The 25,624-nt window shown below is 46.2% G+C and overlaps 1 protein-coding gene across 1 annotated transcript; it reads right to left on the reverse strand.

Moving 5' to 3' along the window:
* Nucleotides 1-1,353: 1,353 nt before the first annotated feature.
* mmp15b (matrix metallopeptidase 15b) lies at nt 1,354-23,895 on the reverse strand. Its single transcript, XM_034529505.1, has 10 exons — nt 23,080-23,895; nt 15,995-16,143; nt 15,541-15,663; nt 15,066-15,373; nt 13,060-13,221; nt 12,023-12,219; nt 7,923-8,061; nt 4,875-5,025; nt 4,142-4,260; nt 1,354-3,164 (listed from the first exon to the last, which is right to left on the reverse strand). The coding sequence occupies exons 1-10, from the start codon at nt 23,188-23,190 to the stop codon at nt 2,650-2,652; spliced, it is 1,974 nt and encodes a 657-aa protein (XP_034385396.1). The 5' UTR covers nt 23,191-23,895; the 3' UTR covers nt 1,354-2,649.
* Nucleotides 23,896-25,624: the final 1,729 nt, after the last annotated feature.

Raw genomic sequence — 25,624 nt, forward strand, 5'->3', positions numbered from 1 at the left:
TGCTTCTGAGGACCGGCTGGACCCGATCCTCAGGCTTCTCATATTGTTCTGTGTTCTACTACGTTCTGTCTCCTCCTGGGGGACGAAGCTTCCTCTTTGGCTCGGGGCTGAAAGGAGAATGTGGGTCACATGGGCGGCTGCCAGTGGGATAGAGCCATCAAAGTCCTCTTTCTGTGTGTCTGTCTCTCTCTTCCACCCCTCCTTAGGTCAGCGTCCCCTCCCCCCCTCCCCCTTGTCTCAGCTGCAAAAGAAACCACAGTCCCCCCCCTCCCACTACATCTGTAACCTGATCTGGGTGAGCTGAGCCCCCCTATCCCCCGGTCAGATTGGCTGCTCACTTTTAAATTCCACATCATAAGCCTCCCCCCCCCCGCCCCCCCTCTTGTCTTTAAACTCAATTATCTCGCCTTTGATGAATATTTTTTTTCAAAACACAACTCTATGGGACAGCTCTGTTGTTTCCCCTTTACTATTATCTAACGGTGAAAGGACCATCTCGCAAAACAATATCTTGCTAATTGCCATAAGTTTCCATTCATTTCTGTACAGTACGAAAACCAGTGAGGAAACTCTAACATCCCGTTTAAGTTGTATCATCCAAATAATGAATTTTGACATTTTAATAATCTGTGTGATTTTCATGCTGGACAAAAAAAATAAAACGGAAACCAGGAAACATCGTGCGACCACTGATCGTAAAGAACCCCCCCCCCCCTATTGCGAGATGGAAAGGGAGTGGGGAGTGTTCTGGTTCTGGGAGTTCAAGGTTTAGTTTAGGGCTCGCTGGGGGAGGTTAACAGCATTTGCACACACCTGCTGTTTTTTAATAAAGAGGATTAGTCCGTGTTCACGTGAGCCTGCATGGCCCGAGCCATCATAGTAACAACACATGGGCCGCGGGTCTTCTGGAGGGTCTCTCAAACTGTCCTTTGACAGAACACCAGCAGTAAAAAGTCCATTAAACACGGCGCGGCACATTAGCTGCACATTCGCGGTGTTACATCCTGAAGTTAAAGGCCCTGACTTTGCTTTGTTTGGCCCTGGTTTTATGTCACACACACAAACACACACACACACACACACACACAGATGCAACGGATGCTCCCTCTCCCTTGCTATTTCACAGCGAGCCGACTTGAACCATTAGTCCGGCTCCCCTCGAGCACAGAGAAGAGGTGTCACTGTCGACAGAAAGCAAGAATTAGCCAGGTGAATAACGAGATCCCCTTTAACGTCTGAACCCTTTCAGCCAAAGAGGCCTTTAAACGCTTTCCAAATAAGGAAGAGAAAGGAGGTGAACCTATTGTCCTACTGTGTGAGGAGGAGATGAAGACGGAAGACACGGCAGTAATCTGAATTTAAAGGATCATTACTATTTATTACAACATTGGGCCTATTTGTATAGCCACGAGTTCTACTGTTATTATAACGGCATTTTAGGACGGAAAGCTCCGCCCAATGCTGAAACATCTGCCTATCAGCAGCTAGTAATGAACAGATTTTGTACAGCAATTTTTCCTTTTCCCAATCGAGGGTCAAAGAGAGTGTTGTACAGATCCTTAAGCCATATGAATACAATTGACTGGACTTCATCTAACTGGTCAGAAAAAAGTGAACATTTGTATTTCCAAACATGTCAAACTATTTCTATAAACAGACCCCCATGTGAGACGGATGGTCTAAACCACTTTATTTGAAGGTGACACTGTGTGGCTACAACTACGGCAAGTACAATGGGTCAAACTAAAACCAGGAAGCTGGTCTGTAAACTGAATAGGTAAAAAGTATACGTTTGGCTAACCCCGGGTTTTGTTTATAGATTCGAGGATCCACATCTTTCTGGCAACGTCTTCCCATTCCCAGATTTCAGCAATTAACCCGATCAGAAGAGTGTTATTATTAAAAATGAGAACATTACTTGAAACAAATAAGACCTACGTTGTAATAAACTGGGACTATCCTTTAAAACCAAAGCAGTGCCTGAACGGCAACAAACTCCACGTGACCAAAACCCTCTTCCTCTCTCACCCCCCTCCCATGGCCACGACACACTGCGCTGCAGAGCAAAGGGAAGAGGTATAGAAGAAGACTTTTGCTTTGAGTGCCCCCCCCCCCCCCCTCTCTCTCTCTCTCTCTCTCGGGTGTCTTCTTTTTTTTCTTGTTCTTGCAACGGTGACAGCATGAGCAGATGTCAGGTTATCGGCGAGGACAAAAGCCCCGACTGAGATTAGGAAGGAGGAAGGCGGTGCAGAGAGAATAGAACGGCCTTCCTAGTTTAGAAATAATAATAATAATAATAATAACAACAAAAAGTCACACGAAAACAGGAAAAAACAATGTGCAAACTTCTCTCATATAAATAGACTACAGTCAACGCATTGTAGAGCACCAGGGAGACAGGAGGAGGTTTAGGGTGGTGTGTGTGTGTGTGTGTGTAAGTAAGACATCACGCTTGCTTTTAGTCTGTGTGTGTCTGTGTGTGCGTGTATCAGTACTGTATTGAATCTACTACCATGTGTACTAAGAGCTGTGGGAGCGGCTGAGACGGATGGATCACTGTGAGGAGGCCTGGATTGGAGGGTGGGGATGGGGGAGGTGTCTATGGTCCGATTTAAGTTCAAAGTTCAGAGTCCCCATGAGTTCAAGGGGTCAGACCCAGTCTTGCAGCGAGCGCTTGCAGTGCACCAGCAGCCGTGGCGCCCCCTTGCTCTGCAGCGTGTTGATGATGGCGTAGATCAGTCCCAGGATGCACAGCACCAGGACAAGCGGGATGGTCACCATCAGGATGTTCATGGTCCGCTCCTCGCTGTCGTCGACCTTCAGCACCACGTCCACCTCGTTGGTGTCCTCCTCGCGGCCCTCGCGGTGGTCTTCGTCTTTGCCGTTGTCCGACCCCTTGCCCGTGTCCTTGTCTGTTGCGCCGCCGTCCGTCCCCTCGCGCTCTCTGCCCTTGTCTACGTCCGCGTCCGGGTTCACCGGCGGGCGGTTCAAGTCCGGTTGCTTGCGTCCTGCGTCCGCGTCCGTCTCTCTGTCTCTGTCGGGGTCCAGGTCCACGCTGCAGCCCATGAAGTCTCTCAGGATGGACTTGGGGTAGCCCGGTTCGCTCTTCATGCGGTGGTTGTCAAACTTCCAGTACTTGGAACCCTTGTAGAAGAAGGTGTACGCTGGAGAAGGCAAGGGCAGAGGAAGATGTCAGCCAACACAACAATCAGAAGTCATACCATTTAAATGAAATGGTTCTCGTCAGAGGAGAATATTGATACCACTCTCATTATGAATGAGCATGAAGACAGGAAACAGCTAGGGGACTAGCTTGAAACAGCCTTTTGTTTGCCAACAAGTCTAGTAGAACTCAAGTAAACTTTAGAGGTTCAGGTAAGCAGTTTGTTAGCAGTTAACTGTCCACTTGGTTCCAGTCTTCATGCTAAGCTACACTAACCAATTGCTTGCAGTAGCTTAATATTTACCATATCGATATGAGAGTAAATGGACTGTACTTTTATCTTTCTCGTCTTCCGGCCACTCAAAAAGCTTTAACACTACATTTCATCATTCACCCATTCATATACCTGCCCATCAGGACTAGCTAACCCTTCACACATATTCACACACCACAGGCACTTTGGGGTTATGTGTCTTGCCAAGGAAGACACGTAGTGAAGCCGGGGATCGAACCGCCGACTAGTGGAGCCGGGGATCGAACCGCCGACCCTCTGAAGGATAACCCTGCCCCACTGACCCAGTCGCCCCGCAGCAATCTTCTTCGAATGAGTCTATTTCTCAAAATATCAAACTATTCCTTTATTAATCCTGAATATTTTACTCAAAATTGTTTATTTATCTCAAATAATTAGCTGTTGAAATGAAAAAAATGAAAACGTAAAGTGTGTTCTCTGCTTGGAGACTGGATCGCACTCTGACCGAGCACAGCAAAGCTAAAAGCATTTCACATGTCGACTCAAATTCATACATATGCCGTCCCCACTCTCCCCCGATGATTGTGTGACCACACCCTAATTCTTTGTTACAGGCATGTCTCTGTCCAACCCCCCAACCTCCCCAGCCCCTCCTTGCCCTTTTCCAAGCACACACACACACACACACGCACACACAGAAAACCCCTCTTCCTGTCTCAGCTCACCGCCATCATCACTGAGGAAGGCCCCCTTGGGAGAGGAGGGCACCGACGACCCCCAGACGTTGATTGGTTTCGGGTAGCCTCGGTCGGCCAAGCGCGACTGCTCGTTGAAGCGCCAGTACCTGCAGAGAGCAGCGGAGAAGAGCATCATCTCTGTTTCACAGCCCTCCAAACAAACTGGACATGACAGGTCTCTAGGGGTGTGTACGACTGTATGGTTTACACTCGACATTCAAATCTGTTCGATGTGTAAATGCACCAGGGAACCTGAAGCAAGTCAGGTCCATAGCGTAACACTCATGGGGCAGTATTCATATGAACAGAAACTCCATAAAATGTATTATTAAAAAATACACATGAACATTCTTTAAAGCTACAAACTCAATATGTTCGTATTTTAGCGCGTTAGCATGCTAACACAGCACAGCTGAAGTGCAGCTGAGGCTTATTGGAATGTCATTGACCTGATGATGGAGCTAGATGAAAAGTAAAGTAGTCACTAAAAGTAAATGGTAAAATGGTAAATGGACTTGTACTTGGATAGTCTTCCGACCACTCAAAGTGCTTTAACACTACATGTCATCGTTCACCCAGAGACACTCAAGCCACACCGCTAGCAATGCTAACAAAAGACTGACTCCAGGGATAGCCAGTCAAACTAATGACCCACTAATGCATATACTGGTAGCGGGTGAATTAGAGGGCTTTGATGCTGACGGGTTGCAGGCTACATTACCAGTCTCCTTGGAAGAAGTACGTGTAGCCGGATGGCTCCCACCAGATGGCTGTGTCAATCCGGTCGTAGGGAATATCTTGACCGTAATCAACCAGCTCCATTGGATAGCCCTGTTCCAGGTTAGCCTCCCGGAAAAGCCAGAATTTATTTCCTGAGGAGAGGAGAGGAGAGAGGAGAGAGGAGAGAAGAGAAATGCTTAATGGTGCTTACATGGGTACATTCCCTATCCACCCCCACTCATAATAACCCTTATGGACTCTGGAAAATATTAGCACACACCATCACACTGTATATGTCAAGTGCTTGCTGGCACAAAATATGTTCAATAATTTAAGCAGAATGAGGGATTTAAAAAAAAAAGAAAAAGAGAACAATAATAACAATTAGAGAGGCCAGAACAGCATTTGTGCACTTGTAAATGATGTGAACGCAATAATGATTTGTTGGCAGGCAATCATAAAAACAGAAAGGCAGAGAAGGAACACACCACGGGCTGGAGTTTAGGTTGAGCTTGTAATTATCCATTAGGAGCAGTTTGTCTCATGTCAGGCTGGAAGGAAGGGTTTATTGTTTCTTACTGTGTCAGACAGGGGGACTCTGTTCCTGCTGGCACCACTACATCTCTGCTCTTGGCTTCAATCCGCACCCACCCTAGCCCCCCACGTCCACCCACCTCCGGGCCCCTTGCTCCTTGTTTAAAATGAAAGCAATGCTTCCCAGGACTCCTGGCGTGGACGGGCTCCTAATGTAAAATCCCATGACTTATTCCATGACTTTCCCAAACTGCAGCGCTTCAGCGACCTAAAGAGTTCTCATTACTGTGTAACTGCTGCTTTTTTTCTCCTGGGATGAACCAGTATGAGTCCTATTGCTATGAGACCGCGGGGTAACACAACAGCAGTGTGAGAGGAAAGGATGAATTCATTTCGGTCTGGATTACATCTTACAAAATAGATATTCCATATATGTGATGTCCAATTTCCTCTCATTTATCCCTGATTTCCTACAGTATGTTTCCTTTAGGCCTCCCACAGTACATAGTATGCCACGTTCAAACTTGCTTTCTTGGCAGTGGTTAAAGTGAACTCGGCAGTATGGACACCAGTTCTTGGTGACATCACCAGATCAGTAGGACTGAGGTGTCACACGGAGATGAGTACATTGTCGGTTTCTTGTATTGGGGCTTTTTATTTTTGGGAGGGGGATTTTTATCATCGGATTTTGCTCTCATTTGGCTTGCTAGCTGGCCCTAAGAACGCCAGAAAGAAAAAATGATTTGGTATTATTTGTTATTATTAAGCGGAAGTTCAGTCAGGAAGACTCTCTCCATGTGTCTGATATAAGATTATTGAGAATAAAAATGTTATGTTTATGTTCATTGTCTCTATTAACACCAAATGAATACGGAAAGAGTTATTTATTTGGTGTGTTGGGATTCAAAAAATATATTTGTTTAGAAGAGCTCATAAAGTGTTGAAGGAAATGTAAGGTGTGACAAAATAAGGCAATGTGAACAAACGGTATCTTCCCCCATATTCCGGTAGATACATAGTCTGTGATATTTGTGGGTGTCTGATTCAATGCCAAATGCATGCTGTGACAGTGTCTCAAAATCCGCTCCCAGAGCCTCAGCACCATTCTTGGCTAAGTCAAATAAAAAAATAAAACCTCTGCTTGAGAAAAGACTGCTGTCTTCACGCCGACAGAAACTGTCTGATTCGATTGGTCCATTCAAAGGTCTGCGTTCCCCCCTCCCCGCTTCTCTCGTGCACTCAGGACTGCCAGTCCTTCCTTCCTTTTATCCTTTCCTTCCTCTTCCATTTCTCTTGTTCTTTCTTTGCTAATGGCCTACAGCCAAGTGTCACACTGAGAGGCTTGCCGATGACATCATCCTCCTCCTCCTCCTCCTCCTCTTCCTCCTCCTCATCCTCCTCCTCCTCATCATCAACAGCTGCCTTAAGTCTGTAGCTCCGAGAGTCGAGCTGCATGAAAGAGCCGGTTCGTTCAACAAACTTTATCCACCGTTGTAAAAGACAAGCTGCCCTCAGTGACTCATGGGGCAAATAATGAGCTGTGCTAAAAGAGATTTATACTCTGCATGTAGAATACATTATGTTCGTTCTCATGGAGGTGTGTGTGTGTGTGTGTGGAGGGAGGGTTATCCTCAGCATAACCTGAAGGAGATGAAAACAAGTTCCAGAATCTGTTTTACTGTTGCAATATGAACGCATTAGGATATGATGGGATGAAATGACCACGGAGCGTCTGAATGTATTCATGCTGTAAAGAAGAAACCAGACGGCGGATGCTTCTCCATGCGGTGGAGGATGTTATACTTATGTCCCACATACTCGTGATGCAAACTCTGCACTACCAGAACATTGCAATATCTCATCTGATGAAGAGAGAAGCATTTTTCCACCAGAGCGAGATGACACGCTGCTACATACTGTACATGAGACGGCCTGACGTATGACAAAACCTGGACCGTGTGTTCTACCACAGCTTCCAGTGAGTCCAGCTGGGATGGAGGGTTGTGGGGGTTGTTTATACAACAGTATCTTTGTGTTTCTATATTTGAGAATGAAAAACATTATGCAACCAGAATCACCACCTTGTGGTTGTACGTCTCCAGTTATGCGGACCAGTGAAGTTGCAATTTACACCCATGTCTGTCCGAACTGTCATCGCTTTAACATTTTTATCATATTAGACATTTGAGTGAAATTGTCTTAATGAGCATATGGATGACTGAGCCAAAAGCGATTATGTGTGTTCGTGTGTCAGTTGAGCACAAATAACATTTTGAGAAGCAAGCATTGTTTTGAGTTTTATTTCGCAGGACATTTGCGGAGTTTTGCCTTTTGAGCGTGTGCATTTTTTGGATTTGTGTGTATTTTATATCAATTCAGAAATATGACAATTGCAAACGATGCGATACTTCTTCCCTCACCGAGAGTATAAAAGCTAACAGGTAAAGGTGGTGATACACAATCATTTTATCTCTAAAACACGGCAGGGAATTGTTATTAAAATGTTGCTGCTTACCTTTAAAAAAGACGAACCTGCCGTCGTGTCTCTCGTAGGCAGCGTCGATGTCTCCGGGCAGACCCCTCCAGAAGTGGCCGATGGGCATGGGGTAGTTATCCAGAACCCTGTTCCTGCGCACCCGCCAGAACCAACGGCCCTGAGGGGAAGGAACCGTCTGTTGAACACAGCTTGAAAGACCCATTGGTTCCTTTGTCTTTGTCAAAAACCCTCTGAACCCCAAAACCCACCGGTGGGATTGAAATGCACGTTGTTGTTCTTTTCAAACCGACGACATTGTTTATCCTGCCCACAAGCTGTGAAAACCGTCATTATTGTCAGATTTCTTTTAACATGACCATGTGTGATGAACGCAACCAAAACAAAGTTTCTTTCCTACAATGGTAACACTGTAGACTCTTGAAACAATATTGTATATTGTATATAGATTCCAGTGTTTGAAGAAATCCAACTTTTATCTTTTTGATGGAGTATTTCATGGTGACTGTGCTGTGCTGCACAAAAGACATGTTTGAGTTCTCGCTACTTCCAGCCATGGCTGTGCTCCTTCTATAGAGGTGCAGGACTTTTATGTTCCAGTGAAAATCAAGACCACAGAGAGCAAACTCCGACGGGAGCAAATAAACAGATTTAGAGGGTTAACTCCCGGGGCTGGAAGCCAAAGTAAACCAAATTCCCTAACAAGTTCAACACGCATAGCTTCATATCTTATTCTCAGTATATTGCTCTGAGGTCCGACGCTCGATGGTCATCGTGCCAAGCAGACTGCGACCCGCAGGATATCTAGACCAGAACGTACAATGAAGTAACAACAGCGGATCACTGACGGGCTAATAATAGCCGAGTCTCCGCTCTGGTGGCTTTATTGCACCGGATACCAGATAACTTTCTCAAAAGAACTGTTTTCAGTGTCAAGAAACTGGGGAAATCACTGGTGGCGCATGTCAACCCGGGCACAGAGCTCCTAGATCTGCTTTATATGCTGCGCACACACACGCAGGCAGACAGATTTACACCAGCGGCCCTCAGACTCATTCATAAGTGGTGAGTCAGGAGCCCTGCTCGTCCTGGATAATGTAACGGTGAAGCCCTCCGTGCTGCTTCTTTCTGGCAAGCACAGCCAGTTTTGTCCTTCACGCAGGACACTCTGACAGACAGGGCCTCTGGCAGACAGGGCCTCTGGCAGAGAGGGCGGTGCGGCGCGGCGCGGTGCGGGGCGATGCCGTGCCGTGCCGTGCCGTGCCGTGCCGTGCGGAGGCAGCTGAGTGAGGACGCGGAGCACGGATGAGCCGAAGCGCACGCCCTCCGTTTGTGTGGTCTGACAGCCGGCTCCTTTTGCGTTGGCCAGATTAAGAGTGAGTTGACCATATTAGTCCTCGGCAGAACGGAGCGGATCTCCGTGTGGGAGGGTTAATATTGAGCCCTGCTGGCTGTGTCTGTGTCCAGCCCTCTGCTGGGAAGAACTACCCAGAGCGAAGAAAAGAAATGACAGCGCCATTCTTCTTATAATGGACAGGGCTTTGTGGAGAAGAGACAGTGGTACTGCTCCCACTCACACATTACGCTGGTAAGTCTTTCTGCCGATGCAGAGCGAGAGCCGAGTAGAGCCATGTCTACCATTATTAATAAGTGCGGTTTCACAACAGTGCAGGCCTTGCAAATCTATATGAGGACAATTTGAATATGAATAGCGCAGTGGGAAATGAAAGTCCAGTGCTGACTGACAATAAAACAAAGGAATTAATAGCACTCAATGCTGACTGACCACGGGACTATCAAGAAGCCTTTATTGGCACTGTGCAGGCGCCGATACACAGCCAGCTCAGAATCATCTGCCACACTGGCACCTTCATGAGGCCGTACTTCAGGCAAAGCTGTGCTAACTAAATATTAAAATCTGCGCACTGACAAGCTCGCAAATGCAACGCTAACATGTTGATGTTTGGCAGGTTTAACTCAGGCAGCAATCTCTGGACGTATCTTAAAAGTTGCATTCTCTCTACCGAACAGCAGGGGGCGACTTCTCTGGTTACAAAAAGAAGTCTATGAGAAAATTATGCTTTTTCTCTCTTAATTTATTCCCTCAGTAAACATTGCAAACATGAGTTTATGGTCTCAATCTCTAGTTTCAAGTATTCTACAATACAGCATTATGTTCATTTAGTAAATGATTGTCCATTTGGAGGCAAATAGACCATAAAGCACAGTATGCTTTAGGGCGGGGCTACAAGGTGATTGACAGGTCGCTGCCGCAATCAGAATTGTATACAGTGTTTCAACATCACTCCACCGTATTCCAAATATGGTAACTTCCACTCATAGATAGTAAAACAACAACAACAACAACAACAACAACATGGCAGTGGCTGTAACCCAAGAAACCACCGAACTCGAGGCTTCAAATGCCAGTCCACAAACCAATGGGTGACGTCATGATGACTACGTCCACTTTTTGTATACAGTCCGTGGTTTAACCACGCTCACTGTCGTGCGTTAGCATGCTCACATTTGCTGAAGCAAAGGCCATTGGAAGACACAAGGGGCCGATTGGTCTGCCGATTGGTCCGCCGATTGGTCCGCCGATTGGTCCGCCTTCCCTCTGACCGGGTGGTCAGAGGGAAGGCGGACCAATCGGCCCCTTGCATCTGTATCCGTTTAAAAACCACCAGAGGGCAAGGAACTTTGGACACTGATTAACAATATCCAGACTCGCTTCATGACTGTGGACGAAACCCAAGAACATAGACATTACTGGCTGGGATACAACCCCAGAGCACAAATATAACTATTTGACAACATGCAGCACTTGTCCAGGCAGCCGTACGCCAAGTCTTATTACTACTGGCCAGAGTCAGAGACACTTCCAGTCCCAGATAGTAGATATTCATAGGCTGATCTCTGTGTGTCTCGACGGTCGGGCTCCGTTATATTTCACTCTTCGATAATACTAATGCAAACAGAAGCACCTGCATCAGATTGTTCATCAGCTCAAAGTAGTTTCATATTTCACTGCAGACACAGGCACGTCAGACTGGGATCCAGTTCAAGATGTGGCTGATAGCTTGATACTTGTGTTGTCTTCAGCTGTTTGAATCCCTACTGCTGCTGTTCCCTGTGAAATGTCCGATATCATGACAGCGTTTTATTTTCCTTTCCTTTCCTGGGTGTTCTTTGTCCAGCTCCGTCCAATAACTGCGCACCTCTTCAGCGGCCAGCGCTGCTGCCAACACTGGACACCTCCTCTGACCCTGAAACACGTCCTCACTTATCTCTGTGGAGCTGCACTATGTATAGAGCGTCGCCGCACCGATCCCGAAGAGGAGGAAGCACACAGGGAGTCAGGTGCTGCTGAACTTTCAGTTAATTCAACTTTTCGTATGACCACATTAACGTCTTGCATTATCGGCACCGCAGTCAGACAGGTAAGTCGCTAGAGCAGCCGGTTACAAAAAAAACAACAGCTTTTGGTGGTCCGGTCTGAGTCTAAAAGCCCGGGGCCATTTTCACTCCTAATCCATCCTTGATCGACACTGACTAGAAACCATTACCTACATGATAGGTGAAAGCACTTAGCATGTGAATAACAACATGTGACCACTTGACTGAGTTGCATAATATCAGAAGACCGTAAAGATTAAATAATGAATAGAAAACAGCTGAGAGCAACTTCAGCCAGCAGCAAATTTACTTGTACTGGCAAATGCCAACTAATGGCTCTGCTTCGGGCCTCATGAATGCCTTTGCGTGCGTCCAGGGGCTCTTTAATGCAAACACCTGACCACACTCCACCCTTTTAACAGCGTTCCGCCTCATAAAAGACACTGGCCCTGTTGGTTTACAATCCTCGAGGACCTGATTGAAAACAGGCCCCTTGTTGTGCACACGCCATTTGTTTCAAACTGGTTGTACAGAAAAGGATGACTAATTTATTGACACAGTTAAGCTGTCAGGACAGCTCCTCTGCTGGAAGCACCCTGAATTTCCAAGCAAAGACATGTAATAAACCACTGTGGAGGTCAACATACCTCTTCCAAAGTGTTATGCTTATAACTTAGAAGCTAGCAGGCGATGGCTAAAGTTAAAATCATGAAACCATTTACCTTGAAGACGAACATCTCTCCCCGGAGCACGGCGACCGTGTCAAAGTTCCCTTCACAGATGTTGGGTCCGTAGTGATCTGGTCTTTCGGTGGTCCTGGGGCGGTCAGGGTGCCGAGGAGGTGTCTGAGGCGGCCTGGGCTCCGGTCGACGGGGTGTCACGGTGGGCAGTGCCTGGGTGGGGCCGCCGCCTGGTTGACCTGCAGGGACAAAGGAACAAGAGCGGGGTTAACATGTTTCATCACATTACGCATAATGACAAGACATAATACTGGCTGAGGGAAAGAAGAGAGAAAATCGCACTAAAGCTTGCATGAATGAATAGCAAATTAATAATTCATGAAATTAACTTACGCTGTGGTTAGTATCAAAGTGTCAAAACTGCTTGAAGGAATAGTTAAACACTACATAAACAAATCTGTTTGTTTTCTTGCCAGGAGTGAGCTGAGAAGATTGAAACCACTCTCATATACAGTACATCTGGATACGGAGAGATACACACATGTGACGTTTAGCTTAGCTTTTTTAGGGCAAATGAAAAACACTCAATATACGAGTGTATGGAGATGGAGAGAGAGTCTGTAACCATAACAGTATAAAAGGCGTGATTTAGGAGGCGCTGGAACATTTACACAATCAAATTAATATTAATTTATGTACAGATTAAACGAGTAGGAAATACATGTGTAATTTAGTGAGCCTTAGAGGTATTGGTAAAAAAACACAATCCCCTGCTTTCAGTCTTTATGCTAAGCTAACTGTCTCCTTTCTGTAACTTCATATCTAACTGATTTGAGAAAGTTAAAACACGTTCTCGAGGCGTCCTACTATTGCTTTAATATTTCTGAAATACTCATATAAAATGGATTCCAAGATAAACCAAGTCAACCTATTGGTATTGGGATTTAGATCAAAATTAAAAGAAAAATGGTCTTTGACAGAGTGGTCATTTTGTTGTTGGAAAAAGTGCATGAAAAAAAGGTTTCCACACCACAGAGAGAGTAAAACACCTTTTAATGTCCATCCACTAAACACCCTACCATAAATCTGCTGTATGCCTCGATGGTCGTCCTCGGGCAACTGGAAGTTCTCCGTCTCCATCCATTGGTAAAAGGGAGCCATGATGGCCAGCGGGTTGTCGGAGTGCTCTAAACCCAGGGCGTGACCCAGCTCGTGGACCGCCACCAGGAAGAGGTCATTACCTGTGTGGACGAAGAAAAAAGACACATTTCTTTTACCCTTAATCTCTAAGAAAGGGGATAGCTCAAGTTTATTCAGAAGAAGAGAAAGAGAATACTTGTATCCCTCTGCATTAATACAGGTGTGTCTTATGAAAATCACTCATGGGACCACAGGGGAAGCAGGAAGTCCTAATAAATCCAATGTATAAGAATGGCTGCTCATTGTTCTCTCCCAGTTATGGTGCCAATACAACGATTACACTAACTGATATCAATCATTGTACTTTTCTAACACTGCCTACAAATCAAAAGATGCCGTTGTCCGCTACAACAACTGACAATGACAAGTCTGACACACAGCTGACAAACATATTCCCATGACTTCATCTCTGAAGTGACTTTGGGTTACTTCCCCTCAGTCAACACCTCTTTGTTGCCAAGCCCTGATCTCTGTGAACTTTGAACCTGCAACTTGTCACCTTGTCTGGCACGACGATCCGACCGGATCGGTCAGATTTGCGCTCGTGACATCAAGCTGTCAGGGGAACTGGGACCTGGTGATGTCACTGCTGTGTGTGCGAGGGGAAGTGGGGACGCTCTGGATGCCTGTCCTTGTGCATCTTCTCATTTGCAAAACACACACACACACACACACACACACACACATCTCCGCAGCCATCTGTAATTTCAGAGTCACATGAACGTCTCCGTGGCGTCCTGAGCCGCAGCCAACGCTCAAGGGGAGAAAACAGCAGAGGGCGAGGCAGAGTGCTGGAGATGGCCGAGGATGGGGGAGGAGAGGAGATAAAGAGTCCTTTGTAAAGGTAGCTGTGACAACCGCTCAGTTTAATGAACAAAAGCAGGCTTCAAAAGTCCCGGCGAAGTCAGAAGTTCAACCAGTGCAACTATTGTCATTTCTGACACACACACACACGCTTTGTCATTCAAGTCCCATTTTCAACTTCTAAAGGCATTGTTTGCTTGTTTACCACGTCTCCCCTCTCGTCCATCAGGGAACAATAATTTCCCAACCGGATTTTGTGATTGAAAGAAAGTAAAAATGCAGTTAAAACGAGGACGTCATTTGTGAAAAGATTGACTAATTAGATGTGTGTCCGACTCAGGATGCTGCTTTGCTTTGCTTTTGAGCTGTTTAAAGTAGCGCGGGGGCAACAAAGGGAGCGCTCTAAAAGGTCCCCCCAAGTGGAACACACTCCCACTTACTGTGGCATTCCTCCATCCCTGTGATCTGTCCTGCTACACATCCCACACAGCTGATCAAAGAGACACACACACACACACAGTTAATCTGTCTGTCCATGTCCGATGTGTGTGTGTGTAGAGATAACAGGGCAAGAAAGCCCATTGTTGCAACAAAATAAAAATCCCTCAGCGGGGTTGATGGGTGCACAGCAAGAGGAGGAACTCTGAAGACTTGATAAAAATGAAGATATTTTCTTAATCCTCACTGCTGCATATGATTAGCTTTGTGCTAGATATTGGTGTGAAGAGTTGTGATTGGGTTTTGTTCAGATGGGTTTGGGCAATGACTTCAGCAAACTGAAAACCTCAAAAGTATAAACATGTGCCAGGGCCGCTTGACGGATGGATCACAGAGTTAATGGATTAGTGCACGATTGAGAACCATAAAGAGGGTGGCTTTGAACCTGCACAGAGGTAAATGGGAGCCTGACAAATGGGAGATGATGTAGCTTTGGAACAACATGTTCTTCCCACTCGTTATGGTCTGCTTTCAGTGATTTTCCTTTGAAGCATTTGGCCGAGACAAAAGAAGAATGCCAATGTCTCAGAACAAATCCACAACGCGACAGGCTTTCCCAATCCCACCGACGGTGAGCGTTTACCTTGTATGTTCTGGTTTCCTATGGTCCATGGTTCATCCGAGTCAAAGTGGGTGTCCCCGCCCATTCCGGGTCCGGGGAAGTAGGCGTGAGCTAGGAAGCCTCCCTCCCCATCAAAAGGAGAGCTGTCTCCATGGAAACCCGAGGCGAAGAAGATCATGATGTCGGGCTCCTTCCGGCGTCCGTATTTGATCTCTTGGTAGGGAATCTCGTCGAAGGTCAATGGGGTCACCTTCGCCCAAATGTTGAATGCCCGACGGATGGCTTCGTATGAGTTGTACTCCCCGATCTTGGGAGTGTAGTTCTGGATGCTACGGGAACAAATAAGGGCAGAGGGTTGTTTTGCATGTTGTTTTGTGGATTCATAGACATCGAAGGAAATGAAAAACAAAAAAGCTGAATTTAATCAAATGATTACCAATTCTTCTTACAGTAGCTTCCTACAACTAGTAAGACCAGTAAAACGTATTTCTGTTACCTGTAAGTGAGGTGGCTCTTGTTCCATTTATGTCCCGTGAGGGCGTAGCGCTTCCGCCGCACGTTGGTTTTGATCTGGCCCCCAAACTTGTCGGGCACGCCACATCGGGGTCTCTTCATGGCGCTGAAGGAGTTAAAAGGAAATCAGCAGCGGGAAGGAGAAGAGATGAAGGGGGAACATGATGTTAAAAGCTCCCGTTGTGTTCTTTGTGCTGTTTAATTCAAAGCCGTGAGCCGCCTGGTGCCGCTAGCTCTCTTGATCCTGTTCCTCTGAAGGAACCCATCCCGTCCTAGTTGCTGCCACATTCTAGGCCAAATCATGCCGTGTGCTTTGCAAAAGTATCAATTTAACCAAAGTGTGTCGCCCAAAATGTGTTGCAGGACAGCGGTCCATAGTCCATGTTTTGATTTGTGTTTGTCTCATGAGTGGATGTAAGTGTTTAATTCATGCTAACCTGATGGTCTGAGGGTCCATCTGTCCAGTGACCTCCAGGCTGTAGAACTGCTGCATGTCGCTGATCGCATTGGACAGAATCTGAGCCGATCGCATGGTGGACATCTGTCTGCTGGCCTGGGGCAGGTAACCGTACATCCTCAGCCATGACTGGAGACGGGAGGGAAATCAGAGTCTGTTACAGAGTGCTCGTTAAAATATAATAAATAAATGTGATACTGAATCAGAGCTCACTATTATATTACTGAGGTTGACGGCATACAGACAGAAAGAATCCTCAATAAGCCTTTAATCCCACACAGATGTGATCAACTCTCAGAAGAAAGACACTTTTCACATGATCTAAAAGTTAATTATGACAAGAAAGCTGAAATAGGAATTATGGGAAATAGCGAATTGTTTTGTTGTTCCTTTAGTTTTTTACAGCTGAAATAAAATGTTCATGACGTGCCCTGGTGCTCAGAAGGACATCCGTTTCACTCCGAGGCCTTCTTTATCTCACTGTGTTCTGGGAGTGTGTAACTGGGGGGGGGGGGGGGGGGGGGCTAATGACAGACTTTAGGGAGAAAACGTGAAATCTAACCCAATCACAGATGATGCAAAGTACACCCCACCTGTTATGTGGAAACCTAATAGGACTCGAGCACGCACGCACGCACACACACACACACACACACACACACACACACACACACACACACACACACACACACACACACACACACACACACACACACACACACACAGGCCGAGCGCTTGCACATTGGGTAGTCTGAGACACTAGATAGGCCGACACATAGACACACGCCCTGAGACGCGCAACAGGGCGTGTGTCTGTGTGTGCAAGTGTGCTCACGCACATCCGTGTGTGCACTTCTCAAGTCTACGCCTGTCTTTCACAACGCAAAACACAGCTTGATAAGCTGTTTACCTATCACTCCTTAAACCCCATACTCAGGTCTGCTCAGTCCTTATTTCTTTCTCTCTCTATCTCACACACACACACACACACACACACACACACACACACACAAAGGGAGCTCATTTGCTATATGTGTGTCCCACACAAACAAAACGTCCCTACAGTCCAATGAAGATAACAAAGAGTGTCCCAGACCTTCGCCTCTCCTCTCTGAGTCCTCTGCGCTGTCTGCACTCCTTCAATAGGGCCGCATGTAATAAAACCCACAGATGAGAGAAAGGAACGTTAACGACACAGAGCTGCCGGCACAAAGTGACCCTCCCAGTTCGGTGATGTCAAACCTCTCCGCGTGTCCTACCTCTGCCATTCGAGCAGATTAGCGCACGTAACGCCTGATCAATCAATCACTGTCGATTGCTGAGCTCAGTCCGACAGACCCCTGACGGCGTCTCATCCATCATCATGATCATTGGGATCAATTACGGCAGGAGATGACTACTGTCAGCAATTAAATGTAAGGGCCTCTGTTGGAGGAGGTTGAGGATTTACATCAAAAGTTCTTCAGAGGACAGCGAAAAGTCGTACACATGCGCTAAAATAAAGCAAGTCTTGATATTCGTCTTCGCTTCTCGTTAAGTTAGAAAACATATTCCATCAAAATGCATCTTTCAAATAGCGAATAAATAAACGAAGCCGATGCAGAAATATATTTGTGTGCAGTGAAAACACGGCTAACTCAAAAGGCAGCGAGCAGGTGAGCCAAAACTCTTCACGTGAGAACCTCGTGTCTTTAGAGTCTCTCTCTTTCCGGCTGCTGGCCAACCGGGAGGTCGATGGTGCACGCAGAGCATCTGAGCCCCTCAGGCTGCGGAGAACTGAACACGTCTCCTCTGCAAAGACTGCTGCTGTGTGGTGTGCTCTCTGGGTCTGCTGCTCTCTGTGAGGCTTATTTCTAGATAGTAGCATGTGTTAATGTGCATATTGTACAGTGCAGAGCTCAAACACAACTCTTTGTACTATAACATGTGTTATGACATCACTATACCGTCCCATTATACTTCATGCTGTCCTTTTTGTACACACAAATACTTCACTTGGGTCACTTTAACCGCTGCTGGTCAATTTATATTAGAAGTCTTCTGCTGCTGCTGTCACATCTAGTTTTGCCCTGGGGACCAATTAAGAGTTATCTCATGTTGTTTGCATGTGATTAACAACCCTATTATTTCCTTATTTAGACGTTAGAGCGTTTAAAAAAACAACAAAAACTTCCGGATAGCATTTTAGCATTTTCTCCCTCGTCCCGCTCTCTCTCCCTTTCTGGCAGGGCCTGTGTCCGCTCTGTGAGGGAGTTTGTAGCAGGAGGAAGAGGAGGACAGACGGCTGAACTGGACGTGACTCTGACCCACCTCTGCCTTTAGGATAAGGAAGCACACACACACACATACACACACACAAACTGTCCAATGCAAACATACACTTTCTGACACACTATGTAAATAATCTCTCTCTCACACACACACACACACACACACACACACAGAGACGCACACAGGCAGGGGAAACAGGTGGCAGGGTTCACGAAACACTCTTCATCTTGAATAACTACTCTTTGGAAGCAGTATCGACCGCAAAAGACAAAACGTCTAAGCAGTATTTTTACGTCAGTTAGCGGTTCATGTTTAATCCTGCCTAAAGATTAAAAAAAACTAAAAACATCCAACCTCGTTAGACACTTAGGGACAAACAAGGGAGTTACATTGCAAATCCCATCAAAAGACCCTCTCCACATTGCAGCAGTGATAGCACTTGATGGAAAAGGGAAATGCCTTCATGTCCGTGTCCGTGGGCATACCCAAGGGGTTTGATGTTGTCTCTGCATACGTTGGGACAAGTATAACGAGTAACGCGCTGCATGCTGGGGTTAAGACGTATGACCGGCACACAAGCAGCAAAGCGCTTCAGTCTGGACACTCGCCTTCCCTCCTCGGCCGGCTGAATACAAAACAAGTCTCAGACAACAGCGGGAACAGGGGCCTCCTCTATTAAATCTTTCAAAGAGTCCTTGAGCTTACCTGCCAAGACCAGGCCCAGCAATATACAAGGAGTTGTAAAACCTGCCAGCAGTGTGTGTGTGTGTGTGTGTGTGTGTGTGTGTGTGTGTGTGTGTGTGTGTGTGTGTGTGTGTGTTTGTGTGTGTGTGTGTCCACCGCAATGTCAGCCAAGATACTAACAGAGCTTTTATTCCGAGGCTTGGTCTGCTGCCATCTCTCACCCCCCAAAAGTCCAACCAAGGAGGACAAATCAGTCAGGGGAGCAGCGCGAAAGACAGACAGGGGGAAGAGAAATGAATTTGTTCAGTTTGAATATTTCGTGAAGCATGCGCAGAGTTAGAGAGGCCCCCTGTCTTCTGCACGCAAAGGCAATACAGAGAGGGGGGGGGGGGGGGGGGGGGGGGGCACTTAGACGTCATTCTGCAGAAGCGTTTGAATTGACCAAAGCATATCACTAAATTCCCGATCACCCTTAATGCCACTAACCGCCCTCGCGGCATTCCCCTGCCCCATCCCGTTGGAGGCTGGAATGCGAAGGGACAGCACGCTGCAGATTACATGGATACAAAGAGGATAGGAGATTAAGAAAGTTTGCCCTGCTATGTGCAGCAGGAAGCTGCAGATGTGCCCCTCACCTCTCTGATACCATTCTGCTTTAGCTACTAATTGCTGTTGTACACTTTTTAAGATTCTTCTCCAGGTGCAGCCGGTCGTATCGCGACCACGTTTATTATCCAGTCGTCTTCCTCTCACAGCTCTCTCTCTCTCTCTCTTCTCGGACAAAAGGCTTCATTGTATTTCCTGGGTTGCCTTGGAGTCCCAGTGCACCAGCATGCCTGTGCACTGTCTGTGCAGTGTGTGTGTGTGTGTGTGTGTGTGCGTGTGTGTGTGTGTGACCCAACGAGAGAACAGCTGTCACATTCAGCTATCACATGCTGCACAGCTGAGACCAAACGCTGCCGTCCCCCCCCGCCCTGTCAGCTTCCTCCCTCCATCTCTGTCTCCCTTTTTCGCCACAGGTCTCTCTCTCTCTCTCTCTCTCTCTCTCTCTCCTTGGCCTCCTGCCTCGCCCCCGCCCCCCCTCATCCTTTTTATCCAGACAGAATGGGAGTCGAGCTCTAGGGCCGAGCCCTTCACACATGGCTTGAACTACATCTGAAGAACGGGGATCCGACTGAAAACTAGGCGTGACGACCTGTTTCCATATCGTCCAGTCGTGATTACAATTTCATTACGGGTGGGGAAGAGGGAATGGAGGGAGTTACGTCACAGCACGCCAGTGAGATGCCAGCATGGACGACTTTAGTCCTTGTGTGAAACATCTTGAACTTTTGGTAGCCGAAAACCACCTTGTATTAATGAAAATATGACATAAAAGAATAACATCATTACCACGGTAGCCAAACAAACCCCCACAGTGTCACATATTTTCTTCACCGCTGTCTCTAAAATAGATGCTTGAGCACATAACAATGTCGAACGGATATGAAAAATGTAGAATTCAAGGGTGCACTTTTGATGCTTGCTGTCCCAATTTTGAACAAGTTGCCGATTCCTCAAAATGGTTGCCATTGGCAACCCTTGCTGTTGAGCCCTATTTTTGGATGCTATGGTTGTTACCCAGAAGCTATAAGGTGAGCATACGTCACACAGCTTTTGTGCTAGCCATGCCAACGATGTGAGCCGGAGCTTTGGCGTGATCAAACCTTGAAGCTTTCTGCAAGCAATACAGTTTAAGATACGAGAACAAACGTTCAAAAACTGTCAACATTTTATTTAAAATATATAATTCAAGTAACGTCTCCCTTTTAAAAGTTGATGTGTCGGTGCGAACCATTTCACTGCATCATGCCCCTTTTTGACATTATTGTTATATCATTAAGATCACAATCCAAATCATATATAACGATAACTACTCCAAGGTAGCGCAGAGCGAAAAGAGACGGCAGGACAGTTTTGAAAAAAATTCACTGGTGTTGACTAAGGGGGGGGGGCTCAGCAGGCGTCTGCCAGAAGCCGCTTTAAATGCACAGTAGATTCTAGAGATTATGTTTATCGAACATCTGATGGCAAGTTAATTCAAATCATAATGCCTAATATTCGCTTATTCTCCGCTAAAATCAACAATATACAAGCCTCACACAGCTGTGAGCAAATGTTTCTCTCAAGACTCGAGGGACTTAATAAAAGCCGGGTCTCGCCCCTCGTAAAGATTAGTGGGCAGGTCGTGGAGATTCAATTAAATTCAGTTTATTTTGTACAGCCCAAAATCACAAATTACAAATTTGCCTCAGAGGGCTTTACAATCTGTACACATACCTGTCCCAGGACCTCACATCGGATCAGGAAAAACTCCCCCAAAAAAACAGAAAAAACCCTTTCAGATGAGCGGCCCGTCACACAGACGAGCAGTACGTACCTCTGGCAGCTGCTCGTGTCAACGCCATCGCTGTCTGTTGCTACTACACATTCAGATCAGCTGAACTTGTCAGATGGGAAGCGACAGGTGCTCAATACAATTTCCCACGAGGCAACACAACCACTACATCAACAACAACAACTCAGGTATAATAAAGTGACAGCTCGTGCAAACATGTACATTAGGCTTTTTAAAGGGAATAGTGTGCGGTGCCCTCTTTATGTGTTCCAGGCTTTGCAATTATGTTGGTTATTAAATAAATAGCTGTACAGTAAAGGTGGTGGGGGGGGACAATGTTTGTTATTGGCTTGATTTTAATGCAAGAATAGTCTTTAAAAAAGCTATACTGCACTGTGTGTCCAGGATGCAGTGCACTTGCAGAGATCCATGCTTGTAAGGAGTGTTTTGAATGTTTAATAGACAACATGGGCAATGCAACTGTTTCAGCTGACTCACACACCTTTAACAACAAGTGCTGAGGAATTTCTCAGCAGTCAACGCGTTGTGTAAACCCCCTTTTGTCTGACTAAGACATACACACACACACACACACACACACACACACACACTGCCCCTAACTACGATGTTGCAACCTGGCTGACAAGCAGGTCACCCCACCCCGGTCACTGGGTTAGAAGCAAGCACACCTCTAATGACCAGGTGGTCTGTATGTCTGTCTGTCGGTCTGTCTGTCAACGATCAGAAGCTCCACCAACAATTACCTTGTAGGCATAAATTCACCTCTCAACTTTCTTGAAACACAAACAAGTGTGCTGGATAATTGCTGGACGGGCGAACAAAAACATAAAAATGATGAGACGGGCTGGTAGAACTTGTTTGCTACTTTGGCACACTTGTGCAACTGTGTGCAGGTGTCCCTAATGGTCAGCGGGTCAGAGAAAAAGACATTCAACATAATTTTTGTCTGACAGGCCTTACTGTGTATTCTGATTCTGCTCTGTATTACGATGATCACTGAAAAGAAACCAGTTTGAGTCCAACTAGTTCACTGAAAACAGGTGCAATGAGTATGACAGGGTTTTTCTTTTTCACCAAAAAAGTTTGATAAACAAAACTATAATTTCTAGGACAAATTATCTATTATTTTTTAATGATGTGACAGGGGTGCCCAGCAGAAGGAAAACAAAACATATTCAATCAAACATATCAGATTACTGTGTAGTCAAATGAGTTTTTAAGGCTTGGATAAGGTCATATTATTACAGACGGTACACCTGCCAGTTGACTTTGCTCAACAACGTTTTGTGTTGTGTGTTCGGGGTCTCATAATAATAATAATAATAATAATAATGCATTAATAGTAGCATCATACATCGGATATTGATGGTCCTGCGTTAATTCTAATTGGACAGATCGACTCTGAAGCTGTGACACAGGTTTAAGCACCACCACTCCGTGTTTACCCGATTTCAAACGAGCCACGTGAAAAGAACCACGCGACTCTAAATAAACACAGCCGTAGCCTACCGGCCTATAGAATCATGTCTACAGTATAACACCAACCAGACGAATACCATAGGAGGTATGAACCCGGCCACCCGCTGCTTGGCACCGGGCTCTCGGCTCAATTCCGAAGCATTCCGGTGCATTTACGTTCCTGTTAAAGTCAGCGGGTCTGGGTTTAACTCAACATTAAGCAACAAGGTTGTGTTCTTGTTTTTTTGTTTTACCTCTGAGTTGAAGGTGCCGCCATCCTCCGCTCCCCGCGCCACGAGCGCGCACAGCCACAGCACGAGGAAAGTCCGTCTCCAGACGCAGCTGTTCCGCGAGGCGGACTCCATGGTCCCGGGGCGGAGGGGTTTGTTGGAGGGGGGGGGGCAGTTGGAGGGTGCCGTAAGATGTCTTCGAGGAGTTTTACTACTTTGTATGCGGTAAAAGCCCTAATTTTAAAAAAAGCTATACAAAAAACTACTATAATAGCACTCCCTAGCAAGAATGCTACGACAAGTGTTCAAAGGTGCGCGAGCGTCCTGGAAAAGAGCTCCATGCCGGTGTTACGGTCCGAGTTCGCTCATGTGTGAGCCCTCCGAGCGCGCGCGGTCTCACTTGTCTTCGCGTAGCCTGCCGTTATCCAGCGGGCCACCCAACAGTGGGTCATTTACTAACATGTTCGAGTCCCGTGAACAACGCCTGATGGTGTGCAGTTAAGATTCCACCCTGAGAAAGTTGTGAACTTCCGCCTAAAAACACTTGACAAAATGATGAGCCTAAAGTTGACCGAGTCCTTCTGGCAGAAGCTCCGTGCAGTGTCGTTGCTGTAAGCGAACGCGGCTGTTTTAGCTCGCGACCTCTCTTGTAAAAAACTAAATGTAAATATAAATATATTTGATGTGCCCTCTACGTCCAGTTGTACCTTTCCCCAGAGGAAGCTGATACTTAGCTCTAGTTGCTATCAGTCATGTCCCGGTTCAGCTCCGTGGTGTCGTCTCCCCTACCGGAGCAGGGCGGACTGCGGCTCCGCTGCTCCTGGTGTTTCGGCACCTTTTACGCTCCAACGTTGAGACGCTCGAGCGTCAAGTGTGACGGCACGACAACAAGGTGTCGGTGTCGGGACTTTCACAATAAAAGAGGCAGAGTACTCGTTCTGTGGGGGTCTGCAAATGGGAAACATAACGAATACAGCGCAGGTTTTTTTCCTCCCTAAAAAAAAATAGACATTTCCCTTTTTCAAATATTGTAGAGGTTCGAGGGGACAGCTCATGGAGCAAATAACCCGTTATGGATAAATGAATCAGTGGGGTAATATTTGACATAGTCAGTCACTGTGACTGCAAACCACATCTTTGTTTTTGGTTGAATTATAAAGTTTCTTTGCAGGTGCGATTACGTTTTGGCTCTTACTTTGAAGGCAACTCGTTTCCGGCATTGTGTTATCTTTCTTTGTCCGAGATGATGGAGCTGACCAACTACAATGCGCTATCAACTGGACGGATGGAGGTGGAAGTGGTGAGGGAGCACAAAGAAAGAGCCCGAGGCGGATGTCAGTCCCAGTTCCTCAGGCAGTGTCCTTTGCTCCCTCTCCGAGACCGGGGACATGTCTGTACAATGAGATCCCTATCAAGGGATCCGATCCACGTCAAAAAAGGGAAGTATTTGCCAAAGGGGCATGTTAATGGCTTCTAGAACCACGAATCGTATCCAGTCATCAACAAAAGGAGAAGGCTAGAGAGAGGGTCATGCATAATGGGTCAATGTGGTCTTAAGCCATCGCGATAGCGGGAGAAGTCATTATTTTCTAATCGTTCACTATTTATGCACTGACTGTTTCTTAGTATAGCAGGGAGGTGTGTGTTTTAAAGGGCTTCCTTATCTTTGTGGCCTGGGGTCAATACACAGTCTCCCTAACACACACACACACACACACACACACACACACACACACACACACACACAGAGGTCTCTGCTCAGCTCCTTGTTTTTAGAAGTTTGTACAAATGAACTTTTCTTTTAAGCAGTTCCACTTGGAATAGAGGAAAAAGAAATATATAGAAAATAAAAAGCTACAATAACTGACAAAGAAAGCGTGTGTTTTATCACCAATGGGTTTTCCAGTTAGTCACGAGGATCAGCACCTGCTGCGTGTGAGTCATGTTGCTTCAGCGCTCTCCTTGTATCCAGGTGAGCGGTGCGATGTGTTTGTCTCAGGTAGAATCAACCCCCCGGAGGCTAACATCAGTCAGCCCTTTCCCCCACACCGGTGACCTCAACTGTCTTGGCAACCAAGCAAACGTGGGGAAATGGGAAAAAACCATCCTGCTAGACTTCTGTAGCGTTTGTACCTGCATTTCATTGTTTTCCTGAGTAAGTAAACTAATATTTGTCCCTCATCATAACACAATAACCTAAAAAGACACCGACCAAGTAAGCGTTCCAGTAAGTATCACCGTTGGTTTTAATGCATGGATTACCTTACACTATTATGTTACAGATATGCTGCAATGTGCTTTAGTCGGACATATTTTCCCAAACTAACCGAATTCAATAATGCGATACATGACATTTGTAGTGTTAAAGTTAGGTATCTGCAATAGTGTTTGTCAACCCTGTCTTTTGCATTTGGCCACAAGTTCTCATCCATATCACACCTCACATCCTCCGTATGTTCTCTCTCGTGTCAGATGTCACACAGGAATGAGAAGAGTTTGAGGGAGAAAAAAAAAGATTCATGAAATTTGAAGGATGTGTGGTCAATGAAAAGTTATTCACTGTGTAACA

This window comes from Cyclopterus lumpus, chromosome 3, assembly GCF_009769545.1.
Source record: "Cyclopterus lumpus isolate fCycLum1 chromosome 3, fCycLum1.pri, whole genome shotgun sequence".
NCBI lineage: Eukaryota > Metazoa > Chordata > Actinopteri > Perciformes > Cyclopteridae > Cyclopterus > Cyclopterus lumpus.